This window comes from Tachysurus vachellii, chromosome 19, assembly GCF_030014155.1.
Source record: "Tachysurus vachellii isolate PV-2020 chromosome 19, HZAU_Pvac_v1, whole genome shotgun sequence".
In the NCBI taxonomy this organism is placed as follows: Eukaryota; Metazoa; Chordata; class Actinopteri; order Siluriformes; family Bagridae; genus Tachysurus; species Tachysurus vachellii.
The window spans coordinates 5,876,622-5,898,626 of NC_083478.1; the positions used below are offsets into that span (position 1 = coordinate 5,876,622).

The 22,005-nt window shown below is 40.1% G+C and overlaps 1 protein-coding gene across 4 annotated transcripts in view; it reads left to right on the plus strand.

The window, feature by feature from the left end:
• Window positions 1-1,605: 1,605 nt before the first annotated feature.
• The window catches only part of stat6 (signal transducer and activator of transcription 6, interleukin-4 induced), a 39,910-nt gene continuing 19,510 nt past the window's right edge, over window positions 1,606-22,005 (plus strand). For 3 of the 4 annotated variants that reach the window (XM_060895112.1, XM_060895114.1, XM_060895115.1), the window contains exons 1-8: window positions 1,606-1,764; window positions 12,273-12,424; window positions 12,550-12,694; window positions 14,319-14,399; window positions 14,493-14,682; window positions 20,282-20,373; window positions 20,532-20,680; window positions 21,751-21,885. In XM_060895112.1, coding sequence (XP_060751095.1) covers window positions 12,291-12,424; window positions 12,550-12,694; window positions 14,319-14,399; window positions 14,493-14,682; window positions 20,282-20,373; window positions 20,532-20,680; window positions 21,751-21,885 — 926 coding nt within the window. In that variant the 5' untranslated portion in view covers window positions 1,606-1,764; window positions 12,273-12,290. Of the gene's footprint in view, window positions 1,765-11,527; window positions 11,601-12,272; window positions 12,425-12,549; window positions 12,695-14,318; window positions 14,400-14,492; window positions 14,683-20,281; window positions 20,374-20,531; window positions 20,681-21,750; window positions 21,886-22,005 lie in introns of all 4 variants that reach the window. The other variant, XM_060895113.1, reaches the window with a different exon arrangement.

A 22,005-nucleotide genomic window follows, 5' to 3' on the forward strand; every position in this document is an offset into this window, starting at 1 on the left:
AGGTTGTAATTAAGTAAATGTCCTGTTTATTGAGCTTTAAATAAGAAAATAAACAATTTTTAAAAACGTTCCTTAAAATTTTGGTTGTTAGCCAAATAGGCTTATAAACATCACTACAATATAACATGTGGCAAGATTCAAACATCACCCTAAAACGCAATACGTTTAGTGACCAATAACACATATAATATTAAACTTTAGATTAATCTATACACCCCAAAAATACTGATGTGGGGGCAAAACATAAAACATAAAAAAGTGATCGCAAAAATAAATCCTCATCTCAATAACGTATTTTATTTTTTATCTTTATTTTGGAAAGAAACAGTCGTTAGCTGGTTTCATGGCCCTTCAGTGACTGCTCTCTTTTCCCCTTCAATTAGGGCTCAAAGGATTATTAGTATATAATTATGTATATACAAGTTATGTATGTTCTCCGTGCACACATGTTGGTATGTTGGTTTTCTCCAACTTCACTGGTTTCCTTCCACTGTTGACAGAATAAGTGTGTGTGTGTGTGTGTGTGTGTGTGTTAGAGAGAGAGAAAGAGAGAGAGAGAGAGAGAGAGAGAGAGAGAGACACAGTAGGGGTAACACGTGGTGAGCTGCTGCCCTCTATTGGACATGACACGTTGTTGCACTTGAATCACACATTGATTTTTATTGTCTTTATTTAGCTGCAGGTTTCAGGTTGTACAATTTCCACACGCTTGATTATGTTGGACTGCAAAGGTGAAATTCTCAGAGTATAACCTACAAACGTATAACCTCAAAACATATTACATAAAAAATGATTATTATTATTATTATTATTATTATTATTATTATTATTATTATTATTATTTATAGAAAACATCTTTTATTATAAAAGAAGAATAGAATTCTCTTTAAGGCTGCCATTTCGTCGGAAGTGGGCATTTCCGACAGAAAGGGAAAAAGAGTGAAAAAACACCCGGAAATGTTTCGAAACAAACCTCTTACTGGAAATGCTTCAGACAGCGAGGAGAAATGACGGCTTCTCGCCCCGCCCACACCGTGACGTCACCCCCCCACCGTACTGTACAGTATACTGTAATATTACACACATTACGGTAATGTGACTGTAGCTCCTGTCCCTCTGTGTCAGCTCACAATAGCACACAATGTCAGCAACATAAACATGTGTACAGGGCCTTAAAAACTGAATTATTTTATCTGTCTGAGTAATGCACTTTATTTGGTTATAAGCGCTTTAAACATATTAATATTTCAATTTAAAAAAGGTAAAAAAAAAATATATCTATATTTATAATAAAAAGGTGTGTGTGTGTGTGTGTGTGCGTGGGTCTGTGAGTGCTTAAGTGCGTGTGTGTGTGTGTGCGCGTGCGTCCATGAATATATATGTGTGTGTGTGCGTCCGTGAATATTTGATATTTGTGTGTGTGCTTAAGTGCATATGTGTGTGTACATGCGCGCGTGCGTCCGTGAATATTTGTGTGTGTGCTTAAGTGTGCGTGTGTGTGTGTGTGTGTGCGCGCGTGCGTCCGTGAATATATGTGTGTGTGCTTAAGTGTGTGTGTCCTCTGGGCGGCAGGATGAGCTCTTGTATCTGCCACTGACAGGAAAGTGAAAGTAGAGCCTAGTTGGGAAGGGAAACAACAACACTACACTACACTAACACACACACACACACACACACACACACACACACACACCGCATACACGGAAGAAGCACACACACTTCTTATTTCTCTTACATGCTTTTAAGAGCTGGAGACAAAGAAAGGTAAGTTTAAGAAAAACACCGTTTTCGCTTCTTTTTCTCGGGTTTTTATCATTTTCTTGTCTCCTTGTACATTAAAAACAGACTCTAGAGAAAAAAAAAAGCTAGTGATAATAAAAACACGTCGTTACCGACACTCTGAGCTCGTATTAAAGCTCGGGTTGTTTTCTAAGTGCCATGACAAGAGCGACAAACCGGATAAATTCTATTTATTAAACTCTATTATAGAGTTATCTAGTGATTTCAATTCGCACTGTTTCTATTAAGACTTTCCAAGCTGTTGACATGACGCTGTTTTAAGGACAGGCCTAGAAGAAACAGGCCTTTATAAATAACACCATATCTCTTGTTATTTAGTAAACTGGAGCTTTGACCAATGTTCAGTAAGCACTCATACTATTAGTACAAATACTATTATTTGTGACTGCTTATAAACATGAAATAAATCCTTTTTCTTTTTTAGAGAAACTGACAGCCTGCTTGCTTACTTTCTGTTCCCTCTCGACTAAGTGTTATAGTTTTCCTGTGTTTCTTTATGAGGCCCATCCTTTTATACAGGACCTGCTTTATATCTGTTACATAAAACAATACTCATTCAGGATGTTTTGAACATAGAAAATAACAGTAATGTTTTGAATGTTGAACGCTGCATTTATTCATGGGGGATCATTTCTATGTTATTAGACTAGAATCATAAAGCCACAAGGCCTGAGCGTGTTACTTGTGCTTGTCTTGAGGTCACTTTTTTTTTTGTGTATTTTAGTATTCGTGGTTAATGGAAAGCACCTTTAATGCCAGCGACTGACCAAGAATTGAAAACTCCAAAAAAAAAGTGTGTTATAATGTGTTATTATCCGGAACCGTGCACTTATAAATATATCTCTGGACATAAAATGTCATGTAGCACTTAGAGGGCAGTCACTGGTTTGGGAAAATGATAGAATATTTATAATCTGATTTGCTCCCAGCTTGTTGTTTGTAATAACAGTGTTTTGGCCGTGAGCCGATATCTGTGTACGTTAAATTGTGTATAAAATGTATACACAGTTCTAACATTTTATCCACTGCTTTGTGAACTGGAATACGGATTAAATCAGACACGCTCTTGTCTTTTTTTGGCCTTTTTATAAGAAGCAATGCAATGTTTCCCTCTTCTTCCTTTTTGTCAGGTATTTATTCATCAAAAATCCCTGAGCGTGTTTTTAAAAGCTTGGTTTGACTAAGAATTGTGTGACATCATCGTTGTTCATACAGCATCACAGTTCACATCACACGAACCTTCACACTGTCACATCCCACATTAACAAATGCAACCTGTAATGCAGAAATGTAAATGATTGTGGAATATTTTCCCATAATGCAGGTCCCATACTGCTCCTTTTTCTACGAGAATACATATTATGAATTCATTTTAGGGTTGTTTTTATTGAACCCGTTTTATTCGAATGATTTTTAGACACTAACGCAGATGCTTACATTGAAATATATATATATATTTTTAAGCATGCAAAGTTGTGTGTGTAAGGCAGTCATGTGAGTTGTGGCCCTTGGGATTTGCATCCATTGGTTATCATTTCTGCTTTTTGTATGATGCATTATACAAAATATGGCAACATCATTCTGTTTTATTACAACATATATTTTGCATTGGAATTAGTAATGGCTGATAGAATGACAAAAAAATCATACTGGAAGACATTTCTGTGATATATAGCTATAGTAAGTTTGTAATAATATCAAGAATGTAATAATAAAATAAAACGTATCAATATGTATTAGAAGGTATATCAGAAATTTGTATTGTGACAATTATAACACGAATATTACTGCTATGTCATCTTTTTGTCAAGCTCCGATTGCAGCTAATGACAAAGCAGCGCTCTAATGCTGCACCCATCACATCTCTCATAGACTCCCCTCATTAAAAGCCTCACTTTATGACTCATTCTAGCTATGCTTCCGTGTGTTTTGGTTTTGCTGTGCTGCTAGCGTTACTGCCAAGTCAGAGGAACAATGGAAAGCGATATAAAGTCTAGTAAAGATTTTTTTTTTTTTTTTTAAAGCTAGAATTCACTGTATTATGACAGGTATTTACTTCAGGTATGTTCAGTTCAGCTACCATGTAAACACCCAATCAGGATTTGTTTTCCTTTGCGTTATTTTACCTCAGTTCGGTCACCGGACGATTCCTACGCTAACCGTTTCTCCTCTACATTACAACAGATTCCAACATTCACTCATTCAATCATATTTATTTTTTTCTATCCAAGCTCCCACTTAACCCAGATAGAAGAATAAAATAGCTTGTTGTCATATGCAGGGAGAAATCAGTACTTGCCAGCTATTCCTATGTCTTTAATGTGGCTGGAAGTTTGTTTTGGAGGGATTTCCATTTTTGGTGGTGTCAGTGAGGAAAAAATATTTACATAATAAAAAACTGCAGTGTTGTGTAAGGATGTGTAGACTTTGAGGTTTGGATCTGTAACTACTGTATTTTTTAATATAGCAGTCAGTGTGGTCTGTATCAGCGAATGCTCTCTTTGTGCTTTGTGTGCCAAATGTCAAATGGTTGCCTAATCACTTATAAACATGACGCCAAAATGACTGCTTGTTTTTTTTTCTTGGCATGCATGACATGACAAAGGAGTCTAGAATCTTTTAGAAGATGAAGGATTATTCTTTCTGTTTCACACATGCACGCTCGCATGAACGGTTAAGTTTCAGTTGTAGAGAAAGGTGTCAATAGCAACATGTCATGCAGATTTGCTTTATTTTTCAATTTTGCATAATTGTTATTGTTACGGCTTTATGTTAAACTGCTACAAAGCACTGGTAGTGGAGACTCCTTAATGCTAAGTCCCCTAAATGCTAACAAAAAAAAAGAGTCCCTGTGTACAGTAATCTGTATAAAAGCTGTGGTGAAAGCTGCTGAGGGGAAAAAAAACGCAACCCTGCCGTATTATGAGGTGTCAGTTGCAAAATTTTAACGTGTAGTAGTTTTTTTATTTAACTTCAAGATATCTTCATGTGGTAATTGTCACTGACGCGGGAGTAAAAACGGACCCAAATGCAGGACAGCTTAACAAAAAAACAGGATTTATTAACAAAAAAAAAGGAAACAGGACAAAGACAACAAGAGACAAAGACAACAGGATTCCGCGCTGCACAAGGCAACGTGGCTCAACTAAATAATACAAATAATCATGACACATGAGGGACAGGTGTGCAGAGGCGGGGCGGAAAAGACAAGGGCGGGGCAGACACGTGAACACGAAACATAAACAAAAGGCACATGGCCAAAGTCCAGGCAGAGTCCTGACAGTACCCCCCTCGAGGCACGGCTCCCGACGCGCCAATCCGTCCTGACAGTCCCGACGGGTCCGGGAGGGGGGAGCAAGGCACACGGCGAGGCAGGTGGGGGGGAGCAAGGCACACGGCGAGGCAGGTGGGGGGGAGCAAGGCACACGGCGAGGCAGGTGGGGGGGAGCAAGGCACACGGCGAGGCAGGTGGGGGGGAGCAAGGCACACGGCGAGGCAGGTGGGGGGAGCAAGGCACACGGCGAGGCAGGTGGGGGGAGCAAGGCACACGGCGAGGCAGGTGGGGGGAGCAAGGCACACGGCGAGGCAGGTGGGGGGAGCAAGGCACACGGCGAGGCAGGTGGGGGGAGCAAGGCACACGGCGAGGCAGGTGGGGGGAGCAAGGCACACGGCGGCACAGCCAGAGTGGCCGAGCGACGCCCACAGCCGAACAGGAGGGCCGAGCGACGCCCACAGCCGAACAGGAGGGCCGAGCGACGCCCACAGCCGAACAGGAGGGCCGAGCACAACCCCCGACGCACCACAGTCAAACCCAACACTCAGAACCAGGAAGGGGGGGAGGGAGGGCGGAGAAAAAAAACAAAACCCTCCACAGAACAGAAAAAAAATCCAGGGGGTAAAACACGGGCCTGCAACACCCCCTGCGGACAGGAAGTGGGGCGGGGCAGACACATGAACACGAAACATAAACAAAAGGCACATGGCCAAAGTCCAGGCAGAGTCCTGACAGTAATAGAAAATAAGAAGTGACTAATTCTGAACAGGAATGTTCACCTATAGGTAAATTAAAGGATCTTGAAATCATACAGGGACGGGAAAGTTGTTTAAGCCTTTTCAGAAGAAAATTTTCACTCTGGAACATTTTAGAGATGTTCACGTTTTCGATTATACGTAGTGAATAAATTCATCAGCATGAGTTTCGGTTGTCATTTTCTGTTCCCTGAAACTTTTCTAATTCCTGCTCCTACGTAAGCTCTCATTACAGCTAAAAGGGAAATCTGAGAAGGTTTTCGGAAGGCAAAAGTTTTCTAAGGTTCGTTTCATTGTGACAGGGTCATTGCAGTAACCACACCCAAATCAAACAAATGGTTTTAGATACACCAATTTGCACGCTCAACACTCGCACGAACGGCTTAACCAAATAACACAAAATATATGTGTTACGCCCCGTCTAGGGGTGAAGGCGAAACATGAAAGGGAATGAGAAACCAGGGGTAACTGAAAGAACAATAGTTTAATGAGAACCCAGTGTACAGGTGGGGGTGTGTCTTCAGGAGCCGACAAGGCCAAAATAACAAACGAAATAGCTAATTATTTTTTTAACTATATTTAACTTCCCTACTAAACAATAAAGAAAATACAAATCACTTCCCTAACTCCCTGAACAAAAACACAGTCAGAAAAAGGTACAAACAAAATGGCATCGGTCTCCCTACCTCCCCAAGAATACTATGTACAACTATATACAGATAAGCAGACCAAGTCCAAACAAGGGCAATCCAGAATCAAAGTCAGAAGAACAGGCAGGAGTCAGTAATAACAGGAAATGCCAAACATACAAATGTAACGACCAATTCACAAAACTAGTTAACAGCTAACAAATAATCACAGCAAATGAGCCAAAAAGCTAAACAGGAAGTGGTGGTGGAGGCTTTTATAGGCCACAGGGAGTCAGCTGACCAGCAGGGTGTGGCACCAGGTAAGCCTCAGGAACCAATCAGGGTTTATCCTGCACAGAAACAAACACCTCCCCAAAACAGAAGACAAATAGAAAAGGACGTAACATACGTATGACTCAGTTCTAAACTTTTGTAAGATTAACTAGAGAATGTGATATAGAGATATTTCTATTTAAAACGGTGGCTCAGTGTCTCCAAACCATAGCTACATCTAAAGCGTTAAAAGGCAAACAGCTTTTTTAAAAGGCTGTTGTATATGACACGGTTGGCCTCTCGATGTTAACCCGAGATAAAGCAGACAGGATGTGCTCCCTATTTGAGCACAAATAAAAGTCAGGATGAGTCTTGTTCCTATTTGTAAAATACAAATGCAGACCACATGCTGTTAACTAAGCCTTTCATGCTGATCTTTTTAAACCTGCCATTCAGAAAAGAAGCAAAACCTCTTTGGTGTGGTAGACTGGTGTTTATTTTAAAGCTCAGTTTTAAAGACATGTTCACATCCTTACAATTTTTCAAAATACCAGCTCTCAGGATAAAAGTAGTCAAACAATTCGGAGAATACCAAGCCGAATCCCTAAACCAGAGGTATTCAACTAAAATTTAAAGAGGTCCAGTATGAGAAAACTTCTTGAAGCAAAGGTCCGGAAGATCATAATGTCTAACTAGTTAATGTGATATATATTTAAGTAGCCTAGTAGTTGTATCAACATCTGTAAGCAATCAAAACCTGACTGTCAAATAAAATAAATTCAGTACAATTCAAAACCCTTTTGACAATATTTATTGTCACGTAACGTAGAACTGAACACATGTATGATTGTAGACATGTATAACGTTCTCTCATTAAATAAATAAAAGTAAGGCTACATTTCAAAATAAGAGAACATAAATAAAATGTGAAAATTGTGTATGTTTAAATAAAGTGCTTAACTTTCCCTTTTATATCTCAGTGAGAGAACTGAGCTCTAGATTGGCAGGATATTAAACCTGGGCTTGAATGGAGTCAGGGCCGTTCTCATACACATGTGGAGGTGCTCATTAGTGACCCTGGAACAGTATTTAGTTTTGATTCTGTTCATTGTAGAGAAAGCTGCCTCGCAGTTGTATGTAGAGCCAAACATGGTCAGGATGTATAGGGCTACTTCCCTCAGAAGTCGCTGTCTCAAGGACGCTGTCTTCAGATTTGAGTGGATATGTTTGTTCAAAACCTGTATGTTTTGTCTCATAAGTGCCACGGTTTCTGAACATATGACACACACTGGTTTAGTGGGAAGTGTGAAGTGTGAACAGAAATGAATCTGTCCATTCTGGATTAAATGCTCTATTTTTGATGTCCACTTTTCTTCTTTTGGAGAGCACCATTTGTTCTTTATTCTCCCTTTCTCCGTCTCACTCGTCTGTTTCTCCCTTTCTCCGTCTCACTCGTCTGTTTCTCCCTTTCTCCGTCTCACTCGTCTGTTTCTCCCTTTCTCCGTCTCACTCGTCTGTTTCTCCCTTTCTCCGTCTCACTCGTCTGTTTCTCTCCCTTTCTCCGTCTCACTCGTCTGTTTCTCTCTCTTTCTCTGTCTTGTCTGTTTCTCTCCCTTTCTCCGTCTCACTCGTCTGTTTCTCCCTTTCTCCGTCTCACTCGTCTGTTTCTCTCCCTTTCTCCGTCTCACTCGTCTGTTTCTCTCTCTTTCTCCGTCTTGTCTGTTTCCCTCTCTTTCTCCGTCTCACTCGTCTGTTTCTCTCTCTTTCTCCGTCTCGTCTGTTTCCCTCTCTTTCTCCGTCTCACTCATCTGTTTCTCTCTTTCTCCGTCTCACTCGTCTGTTTCTCTCCCTTTCTCCGTCTCACTCGTCTGTTTCTCTCTTTCTCCGTCTCACTCGTCTGTTTCTCTCTTTCTCCGTCTCACTCGTCTGTTTCTCCCTTTCTCTGTCTCACTCGTCTGTTTCTCTCCCTTTCTCCGTCGTCTCACTCGTCTGTTTCTCTCCCTTTCTCCATCTCACTCGACTGTTTCTCTACCTTTCTCCGTCTCACTCGTCTGTTTCTCTACCTTTCTCCGTCTCACTCGACTGTTTCTCGCCCTTTCTCCGTTTCACTCGTCTGTTTCTCTCCCTTTCTTCGTCTCACTCATCTGTTTCTCTCCCTTTCTCCGTTTCACTCGTCTGTTTCTCTCCCTTTCTCCGTCTCACTCGTCTGTTTCTCTCCCTTTCTCCGTTTCACTCGTCTGTTTCTCTCCCTTTCTCCGTCTCACTCGACTGTTTCTCTCCCTTTCTCCGTCTCACTCGACTGTTTCTCTACCTTTCTCCGTCTCACTCATCTGTTTCTCTCCCTTTGTTTTCTACATGTATCTTTATCTTTCTTTCACGTGTAACTTTACTTTAATACTCTCTCATCTGTCTTGCACTGTTGAGTCGCAGTGTTTACTTCAGGAACACACAGAGTGGCTGAGTGGTATCACGTGGGATGGTTTAACTCGCATGCAATTGGTCTGTGCGTTTCCACTACCTTTACCGTAAAGATTGTAAAAGCTGCGCCGGCTAAAATAGAATCGCTTCGTCAAGTTTTAAATAGTAACCTTTTGTTTTGGCCGTAGGTCCGGGTCCGGATTGGACAGCTTACGGGTCCGGACCCGGACCGCGGTCCGCCTGTTAGTGACCTATGCACTAAACGATTGATAGTTCTGATATTTTATTTAGATGTTTTGTACACGGCATTAGAGAGCATGTTCCTATAAGATAGTGAGTTGTTACACTTACATAAAAGATTATATTTACAAGGTAAAGGCCTCATTCAAAGGCCACACCAGTGGCAGCTTGGCAGTGGTGGGATTTGAACTCATCACCTTTCAATCAGTATACCCACATCTTAACCACTTTGAGTCATATCGAAAGGTTTTCATTAATAAATAAGGTGTTCTATATAATATAATATAATATAATATAATATAATATAATATAATATAATATAATATAATATAATATAATATAATATAATATAATATAATATAATATGGGGGCACGGTGGTTTAGTGGTTAGCATGTTTGCCTCACACCTCCAGGGTTGGGGGTTCGATTCCCGCCTCCACCTTGTGTGTGTGGAGTTTGCATGTTCTCCCCGTGCCTCGGGGGTTTCCTCCGGGTTCTACGCTTTCCTCCCCCGGTCCAAAGACATGCATGGTAGGTTGATTGGCATATCTGGAAAATTGTCCAGAGTGTGTGATTGCGTGAGTGAATGAGTGTGTGTGTGTGCCCTGCGATGGGTTGGCACTCCGTCCAGGGTGTATCCTGCCTTGATGCCCGATGACACCTGAGATCCCCATGACCCGAGAAGTTCGGATAAGAATAGAAAATGAATGAATGAACGAATAATATAATATAATATAATATAATATAATATAATATAATATAATATAATATAATATAATATAACATAATATAATATAGAACATATACAAGATGTCATAGCTGAATATTAAGAGCTGATCTGTAAAATGTTGCAGACAAAAAGTCCTTAAACTTCTAAATGACCTAATTTGATTAATTTACGTTTTCCTAAATTCCATGATAGACACGATTGATTCAGCTTTACAGCACTTGGCAGATATTCTCATGCAGAGCCACTTACATTTATTTCATTTATAGGCCTTGCTCAAGAGCCCAGCAGTGGCAGCTTGGTAGTCTTGTGATGTGAACTGAGAACTGAGAAAGCTTCTGATCAGAACTCCAACATCTTAATCACTGAGCTAACACTTCCCCGAATACCCTCCAAACGTGATTTCAGTATAAAATGAAACCTCTTCAAATTATGCACCAAAACCATTTCATATACATGAGGCAACATATTGAGGTCCTGAACATTGCACAGATTCAAATATCACATGCTCAGACTTTCACATGACAAATAATGGACCTATGACCTCGAAGAATATGAACCAGTTTGTGTGTTATTAATGTTCTCCTATGAGAATAAAAAAACCTCTTGGGAGAAATATCTGCTACTCTAAATATCTGCTGAACATTAATAACAAGCAGTTTCCCAGAAAACAAATAAATTCATCATCATATCTTTTAAGGTTATGTTCATACACAGAGGACGGCGCATTATATTTTAGGCAGCAAACAGCATTCCGATAATGTAAAGATTAAATATGGCGAGATTTAAAAGTCGAAGACAAGCACAACAAACGTGCCATGTGTAGAAGTATTTATAAATTTGAATACATTTTTAAAAAAATTATATATATATATTGTTTGCAATGGCAGGGGGCATGGTGGCTTAGTGGTTAGCACGTTCGCCTCACACCTCCAGGGTTGGCGGTTCGATTCCCGCCTCCACCTTGTGTATGTGGAGTTTGCATGTTCTCCCCGTGCCTCGAGGGGTTTCCTCCGGGTACTCCGGTTTCCTCCCCCGGTCCAAAGACATGCATGGTAGGTTGATTGGCATCTCTGGAAAATTGTCTGTAGTGTGTGATTGCGTGAGTGAATGAGAGTGTGTGTGTGTGGGTTGGCACTCCGTCCAGGGTGTATCCTGCCTTGATGCTCGATGACGCCTGAGATAGGCACAGGCTTCCCGTGACCCGAGGTAGTTCGGATAAGCGGTAGAAAATGAGTGAGAGTGAATGAATGTTTGCAATGGCCATAATCGGAGATTATTCTCTTGCAGTTGGATAACAGATACTACAGGTTTTTATTAGGTTTTGTTGAGGTAGAAGTTGGCAGGTGATTTTCTTAAAATTTTTACTTTACTCAGGCACTACTTGCTGGTGTTGTGTTTCTCTGTTCAGAAATACAGCATGAGCAACACCGCTCCTGAACTGATGGCAGCAGCTGCATAGAAGAACAGAACAATAAACTAGGGTAACTGGATCGTTGCGTTCTTACGATTTTCTTTTCAAAATGGAAACAGGAAAACAGGGAAATGGCATTTTATATATTTGTGTTTTTATTTCTAAATCATTGTAAATATGTAAATATACAAAATGCATTAATTCATTCATTAATTTTAAAAATCCCCCAACTGGATTGGAAAAGACATGATTAAGTAACCTCATAAATGAGTTGCACGGGTGTTCCTAATAAAGTAGACAGTGAGTGTATATACAGTTTAAATTTACGATATAATATTGATCATAATATACAGTATATCTACGTATAAATGAATTAAGTATATTAATTAAGATGTATTGTTTTATGTATGTTTTTTTTTTAAATAATGAATAATTCAGATTCTGACCCAAATGCATTACATAAACTACAGTGACTCAGTAAGATGAAAGATTTCTTGTGTAAATATGTTTTTACACCTTAATTGAAGACCATCGGGGTGTTTAACTTTAAAACTAGTGGGATCTCTCAGTCTGTTTTTTCCTTCCAAAGCACAGATCACAATTCTGATTCTTACCAAGAAGGAAAGGTCTCCAAGAAGAAGATGTTTCTGAGTATCATAGCATTGGGAATGAGATTAAAACAGACTAATGACCTCCCCGTGCAGTTGTTTAACACTAACACGGTTGTATTTTCCTCTGACAGCTGCAGCTTTGCCTCGTTATGGCGCTGTGGATGCAGATTTCCCAGAAGCTCCCTTATTTTCCCAATGAGACCCTGGTGGAGCTCTACCCATCAAATACTTTCCCCATAGATGTCAGACACTACCTGGCCAGCTGGATCGAGGAGCAGAGATGGTACAGCTCTATTCTCTTATGCATTACATCCATGAAAAAGGTGCGAATTACAGAACGATTATCTAGCATGTGCTGTGCTGTGTGTGTGTGTGTGTGTGTGTGTGTGTGCGTGTGTTTGGTCTTAGGGAGGACTTCGATGTGGACAACCGAGAGCAGGAACCACAAGCTCTCCAGCTGCTGGAGCGAATGCTGGAGCTGTTGCAGGAAGTGGCGTTCCAAAACCCCAATGTGGTGGAGAGGGTCAAGCTCCAGCACATCAGCAGGAACATGGTACTTGTCCCACTGACCTTTCAGATGAAGTTTTAAAAAATGTGATTTTTACAAAGTAGAAAAACAATGTTTATTTGGTATTCAGGTTTACAAATTTATATTATGTAGAAAGAGGTATAAAAAAAACCAGATTTGAATAGCATTTGAAATGAAACTGATATGGGTGGGGTGGTGGTGCAGCTGGTAAATTTGTTGTCGTACAGCTCCAGGGATCGAATCTGAACTCAGGTTAATGTCTAGAAAAAGTCTCACGTTGTCTGGGAGTTTGATTGGTTGCCCCTAAGTGTGAATACCTTAATTTCTAGTCTAAAAATAACATCCTTTTCCAGGCTTTCAGACCATGACAGTGTAGGACTTTCTAAATGATGGTAATATAGCCTTCGGTACCTGATGTCTCCATCTCCTTCACCAGTTCCTTTGTTGTTGTCTTGGGGTTCAGTTGAACCTTTCAATCCAGACATCCCTACATCCCTCACTGCTGAACGATGTAGCTTCTGTATGATACAATAAAAATTGTTTGTACTGATGCTCATGGTACCGTCAGTCCTTTGGAAATTGCTCTTAAGTAGGAAGAAGACTTCTTGTTATCAAGAGCCTCCTAATCGTGACGGGTAGTTAATTAGAATCATTCATATTTAGAATCTTCTAGAAGGTTTAAACTTTCACCTGATATAGTTAATGAAAGCTAATCCATTTTTGTTAACGGTTACCTTTTATGTTCACAAAGCATAAGCAACAAATGTGTGAGGCAGGACAAAGTGTGTAAATTTTTATATGAGCTTTTATTTTATAAGCAAATCATATCCACTGTCCATAACAGGGGCCCAAACATAGGCAGTCAACATTAGACAATTTTCACACGGATTAAGGATAATCCATGCACTATGCCAAAACTGGCACTAACCTCAAACCCAGGAAGCATAAGGCTCACATTTAAAGTAATTGTGTAACTGTGTGACATGATACATTGACAAAACAGGGAATGAACATACATGAACAAACTAATCAAGGACTAACATAGAACAGATAGTCTAGACAGTTAACTAAAACAGAAAACCAAAATAAGGCATATCTAACTACATTTACAGCATTTACAGTAGCAGATGCCCTTATCCAGAGTAACTTATATTTTATCTCATTTTTTATTACAACTGAGCATTAAGGGCCTTGCTCAGGGGCCCAGCAGTGGCAGCTTGGTGGACGTAGGAATTGAACTCAACTCACAACCTTTCCGATTGATAGCTCAACACCTTAACCACTAGGCTACCACATCGCAACTAAAGCATCAGCTTACTGAATGCTGAATTATTCCAACAATATGAACTCATATATTGTGTTCAATTCAGAAGGACTTTTTTCATAAGCTGTATTCTAAAATGTAGTTTGATTATGGAAAAAAAATGTAATGTACCCATGATATTCTTTGTCTGTTTTTCAAAAGCTGTTTCTGAACACATCATGCAATCATGATTCTGAACACATTTCAGTTAAACATATTTTTTTCACTCGTTTTTTTCCTTCCGAGGACGTGAGGTTTTGAGTAAATCTGGTGCACTGATAACTGCTGTATTATTAAATGTCATTACAGTGAAACCGTCATCTAACCTGCTGAACCACATTTCAGGGCATGTTCCAGTCACAGCCTTTGGAACTGGTGAAGACAGTGAGAAATATTCTGAGGAAAGAGAGACTCTTGCTTCGACAGGTAGGCCAATCCTCTTTCTTGGTCAAACTCAGATGTGCTTTTGTTAGATGTCAGGCTAGAGACATTTCACACCAGACATCTTCCTCTTTTCAGCCTGTTCAGCTCTTTCAACAAATGCCTGCACCGCCTGTAAATGGTACCCCACAGCACTCCAGACAAGCCAGCAGCAATGACGTGGACAACCTGGTGATGAAGGTATTGGAGATTCAGAGCTGCCGTCAGCAAATCCACCAACTTCAGGAAGAGCTGAACTGGGAGAAGCAAGAGACAGATCCCATGCAGGGTATGTCATGCGGTTTGCAGCTGTCAGGATTCACATTTTTATTCATACATCACAGACCGGTTTGTCTTCATGGCTAAGTGTTTAGAGCTTTATAAGCTTAACATAATGACCTGGTTCTCTTGTACAAACAGTGAGGCAAGTCTCAGTGGTGCCAGCAGGTAACCAACTAGAAAATGTTTGTCGTTTTTGTTATATGGTGATATGGAGGAAAGTATTTTTTTTTCTCATTTAGAAGTCTATGAAGAACCTGAGACATTTAACCCTAACCAGGTTAAATTTGAATTCTAAATCCATGAACATTTTTTGCTTTACTATTCAGGATAAAATGTGCCGTCACCGTTTAATATTTTCTTGTACACAAGTTGGAGTTGCGCATGTTCAATTTTGTAATAACAGATAAGCCCGATTTCTATCATTGCTCCATGGTTATTTCTGGTGCTTACATGCACATTGTAGATGCTTTTAGTGGTGGACATGGGTCAGCATGACTAGTCTGCAGCTGTGTGTGTGTTCAGACACTTTACAATCAATGCCCCTCTTCAGAAGCTCTTCTGTGGGATTGGACCAGACAGACGAGCCTTTGCTCTCCACACAGTCCATCAGTTCTACTTCCGTCTGCCACTTTTGGTAGATAGTAACCACCGCATTTAAGGAGCACCCCACAAGCCCTGCTGTTCTGGAGATGCTCTGACCCAGTCATCTAGCCATCACAATTTGGCTCTCTTATCCAAATCACTCAAAATCTTACACTCACCCATTTTTCCTGTTTGACATCCGATTGCTCACATGATGTTTAATACGTCCCACCTCCTGATAGGTGCCATAGTAAAAATATTATCAATCTTATCCTCTTCACTTGTCAGTGCTTTTAATGTTATGGTTGATCAGTTTGCATGTTTAGCTTAAAACTCAGAACGTTTCTGCAATGTGCTGCTTAAGTCTTGTTTTCCTACTTGGATTTCATTGTTTGCACTGTTGGTGCCTCTAAACCGCAGAACCAACATGGTACGATGGGCTCTTAGCCAACTGTCATTTGCAGCAAACAGACTGTTGAGTGTTTTCTAACTCGTCGGTAGCTTGAGCATGTGCAGAGCCAGAAGGGGAAAAGAGTGATACTTGCTTGAAGCTTCAGCCGTTTGATTCTTGATATGTAAGAATGTTCCTGCCATTTAAAAATGACTGTGATGTGTCCATACATGCATGGACACAGTGAGAAACACCAGTGGCTCAGCATGTTAAGACACATCATTTGGATCAGCGCAGCCAGAAAAAGGTGGTCTCGCATTACAGTATGGAGGTGTTTGGAACATTCTGTTTCGCTTCATGCTGCTTTAGAAAACCATAAACCTGGTTAAGAGCATTTTCAAGGAAAGTTTTTTTTAACGTTAGCAGCAGTTTACATGAATCATGAAGTCTTCTTATTACTGCTAAAATAACAAATAACATTGCTTTTTCGCAAGAACATGACCAACATCTTCTTCTTATCTGGAAGGTGTTTATCAGCAGCACATCTTGAATTCTGTCTGTTCGCATCCACCAAATATCTCTTCTCAGCTTCTTCGTCCTCTATATTTTTATGGCTTAGATTGTTTCTCTTTCTCCACTTCCTCCATCATCCATCTTCTCCCTCTTCTATTTCATGAGCCTTGGGTTCAAGCTTGTAATTGCTTGAACCAGAGACTCATGGCGTTGCTGTGGATGGGGCTGCCCGGAGACTGTCACGCCTTCTTTGAGCCACTGTTTCGTCAGCCAGCTGTATGGTCGGAAGAAGGTCTTGGTTGCTTAATTCCACTCGACTACAAACTGTTGTAGAAAGGACATTATTTACATTGACATTATTTCCTGTCCAGTGTCTGTAAAGCTTCTGTAAAGCTGTTTTGAGACAATGTGAATTGTTAGACAAATAAACTGAATTGAATTGAATTAAACTCCCACCGTGGTGCCAAACTTCTACAGTGAAAAATGTTGTGGTGTTTAGGATGTTATAGCTGATTAGCAATCCGAAATGGAAAAGTGAGTGCCTAATATAAATATTATAGAAATATATATATATATATATATATATATATATATATATATATATATATATATATATATATATATATATATATATGTATGTAAAATACTTCAAATATGGCTTGGTAGTGTCAGATGGCAAAACATTAATCATCACAGAAGTGTTTGCTGTAGCGAGGGGGAATATGTGACTCAGGCACTGGTCCATTTTCCTCATCAATGCGAAATTCGCGAGTCAAGCCGTTATGTAAAGCAGTCGCACACTGTAATTATTCAGTCATGGTTTACACCACAAAATTATGCAAATAAGAAGTTTAAGGCAGGGTTGACTAATGTACCGTGTGAAACGCCAGATTATGAATAGAGAGTACGGTATCAACAGTACGATAGGTGAAACGAAATGTTCTCTCGGCTGCTCCCTGTTCGGGGGCAGGATCATCTGGTCCGCATATTCCGGTTTGGTGCAGGTTTCTGCCGGATGAGGTTTGTTTATGCAGGTACCATTCCTGATGCAACCCTCTCATTTTATCCAGGCTTGGGACTAGCACTGAGAGTTAACACTTCAGTGGCTGAGTTAGCTCAGGAAACAAACCCGGGAAGAGTGAATAAGAGCATGGGATTCTGTCGCTGGTCCACCAGTGGAGTTACTTATGATAGGTGAAACAAGATTACCCAGAATTCCTTTAACACAGGGTTTAGTATTTCAAATGTTAAATACACTAAAGACTGTGCCACCAGACTCAGAGGTAGAAGTTAGAGGTAGAAGTACATTTACATTTACAGCATATGGCAGACGCCCTTATCCAGAGAGACTTACATTTATCTCATTTATACAGCTGAGCAACTGAGGGTTAAGGGCCTTTCTCAGGGGCCCAGGAGTGGCAGTTTGGTGGCCTGGGGATTTGAACTCATGACCTTCCGATCAGTAGTCCAGAACCATAACAACTGAGCTGAATAAATAAATCGGCGTATTAAAAGACACACGGAAAAGGAAAGTTAAGGGAAAGTAAATAAAAGTAAATAATGAAGAATGTAAAATGGGATGGCAGATAAAATAATTTAATTAGCAATGTAATTATAAAGACAGACCTTTAATTACACAAATTATTAGTTTTGAGAATGTTTTGTATTAAACGTGTAATACGAGTAATATTTATGTAGCGAAAGTATCCATGAATGAACTGGAGCGTACTTCAGTACATGTAGTAGCAGATTTAGTTCAGCTGAATCAGTTAAGATTAACACACATTACCTTTCCAGGGAAATAAGATGTTTTGCTGAACCTGCTTAAACACCTTGCTTGCACAGCTTATGTACATTTATACAAAGTGTCCTGTTTCTCTGGAAAGAGTTTGCACATTAGGCTATACACACTCACACTCACCTGCATAACGGACACCTTTACGCCTTCACCTTCATGCAGTCGTCCAATCACGTCGCAGCACGGCACAGCACAGAGCATAAAACCTGATGCACGTCAACTGCTTCAGATCACATCCAGTTCAAACCTCAGAACGCATTAGAGTGATGTGAAAAACTGAAAACATCCAGTGAGTTCAAAAGGTCATCGTGTGGGTGGAAAAACGCTTCTGGTCAGAGAGGTCTGAGGGGAATGTCCACGCTGGTGTGAGCTCACAGGGAGGGTTACGGTAATCTAAATCACCACTGCTAACATTTTTAGGAAGGAAATATAGTTTTCTGTTATGGAAAATTAACCCTTGACGGTGACGATTAATCCGGAGAATCCTGACATTTTTAAAATATATTTTGTGAGCTCTGTGTGTCGTAGTGAAATGCATGAGGTTTATTAACTGTGTTACCAGATTGGATTATTAATTGTGTGACTAACCAGATTAATTAATGTTGATGTGGTTGATATTAACCAATGAAGTCATTAGCTGAAATTTTCCAAGGTCCATAGCGCTACATAAAAATGTCATAAAGCTACATAGAACAACACGTTCTATGTAGCTTTATGACATTTTTATGTAGCGCTATGGACCTTGGAAAATTTCACTATGTACTGCTATCACTATCAGCTAATTGTGTCCATATGTGGTCCAGCAGTAGGATCTCGTGCTTTCATGGCCAGGTTCGATTCCCAGGCAGGGCGCTAACCCAGCCACTGAAGAGTTGACTCTCGGTGCTGGTCGCGGGACGGTTGCATCAGGAAGGGCATCTGGTGTAAAACCTGTGTCAAATCTAATATGCGTGATCCGCTGTTGTGACCCCGAACAGGGAGCAGCCTAAGAGAAAAAAAACTGTATTCGCTGTATATGATTTGAAATGACAGTAAAGGCTTCTTGACTTAACTAAGGGCCATTGACTTGAATATGAGTAATATGTTATGTAATGGTTTCTTCAGTTTTTTTTTTTTATAGTGTAACTCTCCAGGAATGTAAACCTCTCCAGCAAAGGCACCGGTTTTGCACTGATTTTTGATTTTGTCCATATAATTAATATCACAGAATAAGATGTAAATATACTTATGTAAATTCTTTGACACGTATAGTAGCAACACTGCAGCATGTGATACACAAAAATATTGTAAGGCCATCCTTAAAAATATTTTGGTTTGCAGTAACAGAAAAAAAAAAAGGGTCGGTAAGCTCAAAAAAAAAAAAAAAAAGTACAATTTTGGTGACGGTGATTACGTAAATATGACTTTAAACAAATTAGCATATCGTGACGTCACTGGCTGGGTCTTCAACCCGTGCCTTCGGGCACATCATTGCAAACCTTATTTTGATGCTGGGCACAGTTTTTCCAGAACTTCGTGCCAAGTTAAAGCGGTGTCGAGCTGTTTTAATGAATATTTTAGATGTATTATGGTGGCCGAACCTGTTAATATTATTTTATTGCTTTTGTATTAGTTGTTTGAAGAGTAAAAAAAAAAAGGTCGGTCCTAACGCAAATTTACAACCGGCAAGTCGGTCGGACTTAAAGCAAAAAAAAATACAAAAATTTGAGTCGGTCCTAAATTGACAGGGTCGGTCGGGTTACGGCTAACAAGAATATGTTTAAGGATGGCCTAGGACTTGCACTACAACGTCTCCCATGTTTTTATGCATCAAAACTGTGGTATACTTTCAGAATGTATCCATATAGGATGATCTAGAATTTGTTTGTACCGTAATTGATTCTGAGGTCTATTGTTGATGTATAAAGCAAAAAAAAGTGGATTTAATTGGATCGAATACAATTTTTTTTAAACAATGTATGAAACCATTAGTACAAGCTGAAACTTACAGAGGGAGTTCTTGTGAATTTGCAGTTGACAAATCAGACATTGGCAAGGTTTCGAATGTAAATATTCATTCAGCAACAACTGTTAGTAATGTCTAGAAAAATCCAGTAATATAATTAAAGACTGGAAAGTATTACACACATGAATGATGCTCTTTGTACCACATATGTTTTCTGCCCCTGTTTACTCTCCACCGATGCCAGTTTGTTGATTTGTGCCCCACAATATCCCTTTGGCACTCTTGTCGTATGCCCAGTATGTTTCGTCATACAGTAGTTCCTTGTCCCGATGGTTTTTACAAACATAGACTATAAATCTGTATTTATTTCTGCACAGGTCCGAATGAGATGGAGGTCAAACAGCTCGATCAGGTCAACAAACAGAAGCGCATAGCACAGCTGGAGTGGAAATATAAAAACTTAACGAAGGTAAACGTGTGACACAGAAAACCTTTCACTGAGCACTTTATCACTTTTTTCCTAAGGTGTACCTTGGACTGGTAACAGACATGACATGAACAGCAGCAGCTAGTTCTGGTTTGTGAATGGAGCCTTGTGTGTGTGTGTGTGTGTGTGTGTGTGTACAGTCACGTCTACAACTGCTGCAGGAGGCAGTGTGTAATCTGGAGCAATGTCAAACTCGTCTCATCCACCGTATAAAGTCATGGCGCTGGGAGCAGCTCCGCTCCACCATTGGACGCAACTTCGATGAAAATCTCCTCCCTTTACAGACATGGTGAGCTTCCAGAACCTGCTAATTTGCCTCCAGGTTGCACCTACCTACCCCTAGGAATGTGTTATGTGCATAAATAGGTTTGTGCAATGTGCTTTGCATGGGACTGTGTCACAACACCATTTCAGTATCAACTTTTTTTTATTATTTAAATAATTCACTGAAAAAAGGACCATTTTGTTACGTTTCTTAACGAAACACGATTGCGTTGTTTATACTAAACAAACTTTGTTTCTAATCACAATTTTTAAAACCAGTTTATTGTTAGACTTATGTGGCACAACTACCGTGCATGTGCTTGTGATTTTGGAAGTAAAGCAATAATAATAAAGCAGGAAATAAATGCGCTTGGTATTAAGGAAGTTTGGTTAATAAATGTCCATCAGATTCCGATGAATTTACACAATGAGTTTTGAACACAGTGCTAATAAATGAGTTATTAACGGCTGCTCATACACACTGTATGACTCAGAGACATTTGATATGATTGGGTTTTGGCCATCCAGTTAGTGGACAAAAAGTATGTTAGAAATGCACCAGCGTCGTCGTGTGTGTGAAGAAAACGGGATGTGATTTAGTATTTAGGATGACAATGACCCTGGTGAACTGTGTTGTTATGTTGTAATACAAGTGAGAAATGTAGCATTAAGCCTGCTCTCTCTCACTCTCTCTCTCTCTCACTCTCTCTCTCTCACTCTCTCTGTTTCGCTCTCTGTTTCTCGCTCTCTCTCTTTCTCTCTTTTTCTCTCTCTCGCTTTCACACTCTCTCTCTCCCTCTCTCTTTCTCTCTCTCTCCCTCTCTCTCTCTCTCTCTCTCTCTCTCTCTCTCTCTCTCTCTCTCTCTCTCCCTCTCTCTCTCTCTCCCTCCCTCTCTCTCTCTCTCTCTGTGCTTCTGGCTTGTTTAGTCATGTACATTGTGAATACAAATCAAATACCAAATGAACTTACGCTCTCAGCTTTTATAAACCTCTTTATTTATCTCTTACCTTCTGTCTCCTTTTTCATTGCTTTTTTTTTCTTTTGTCCCCACTCTTGTTTTCTCCCTTTCTGATTCTCTCTTGCTTTCTCTTTAGGTGTGAACAGCTGCTTGGTGTCAATGGAAATTTGAGACAGGAGCTGATGTTGGTCAAAAGGGAGCACGGAAGTGGTGAACACATTCACAAGCTGGAGGAAAGCCTGAACCATCTTCTGCAGACTCTCATCCAAAGGTGAAATGCGCACTGAGATACTTTTAGTTTAGATTTCTGTAGCCTTCTTCAGCCTTTGGACTGGGTTTAAATTCCCAACAGGGGTTTTGTAGTACACTTATTCCCTGCAGCAGTGAACCT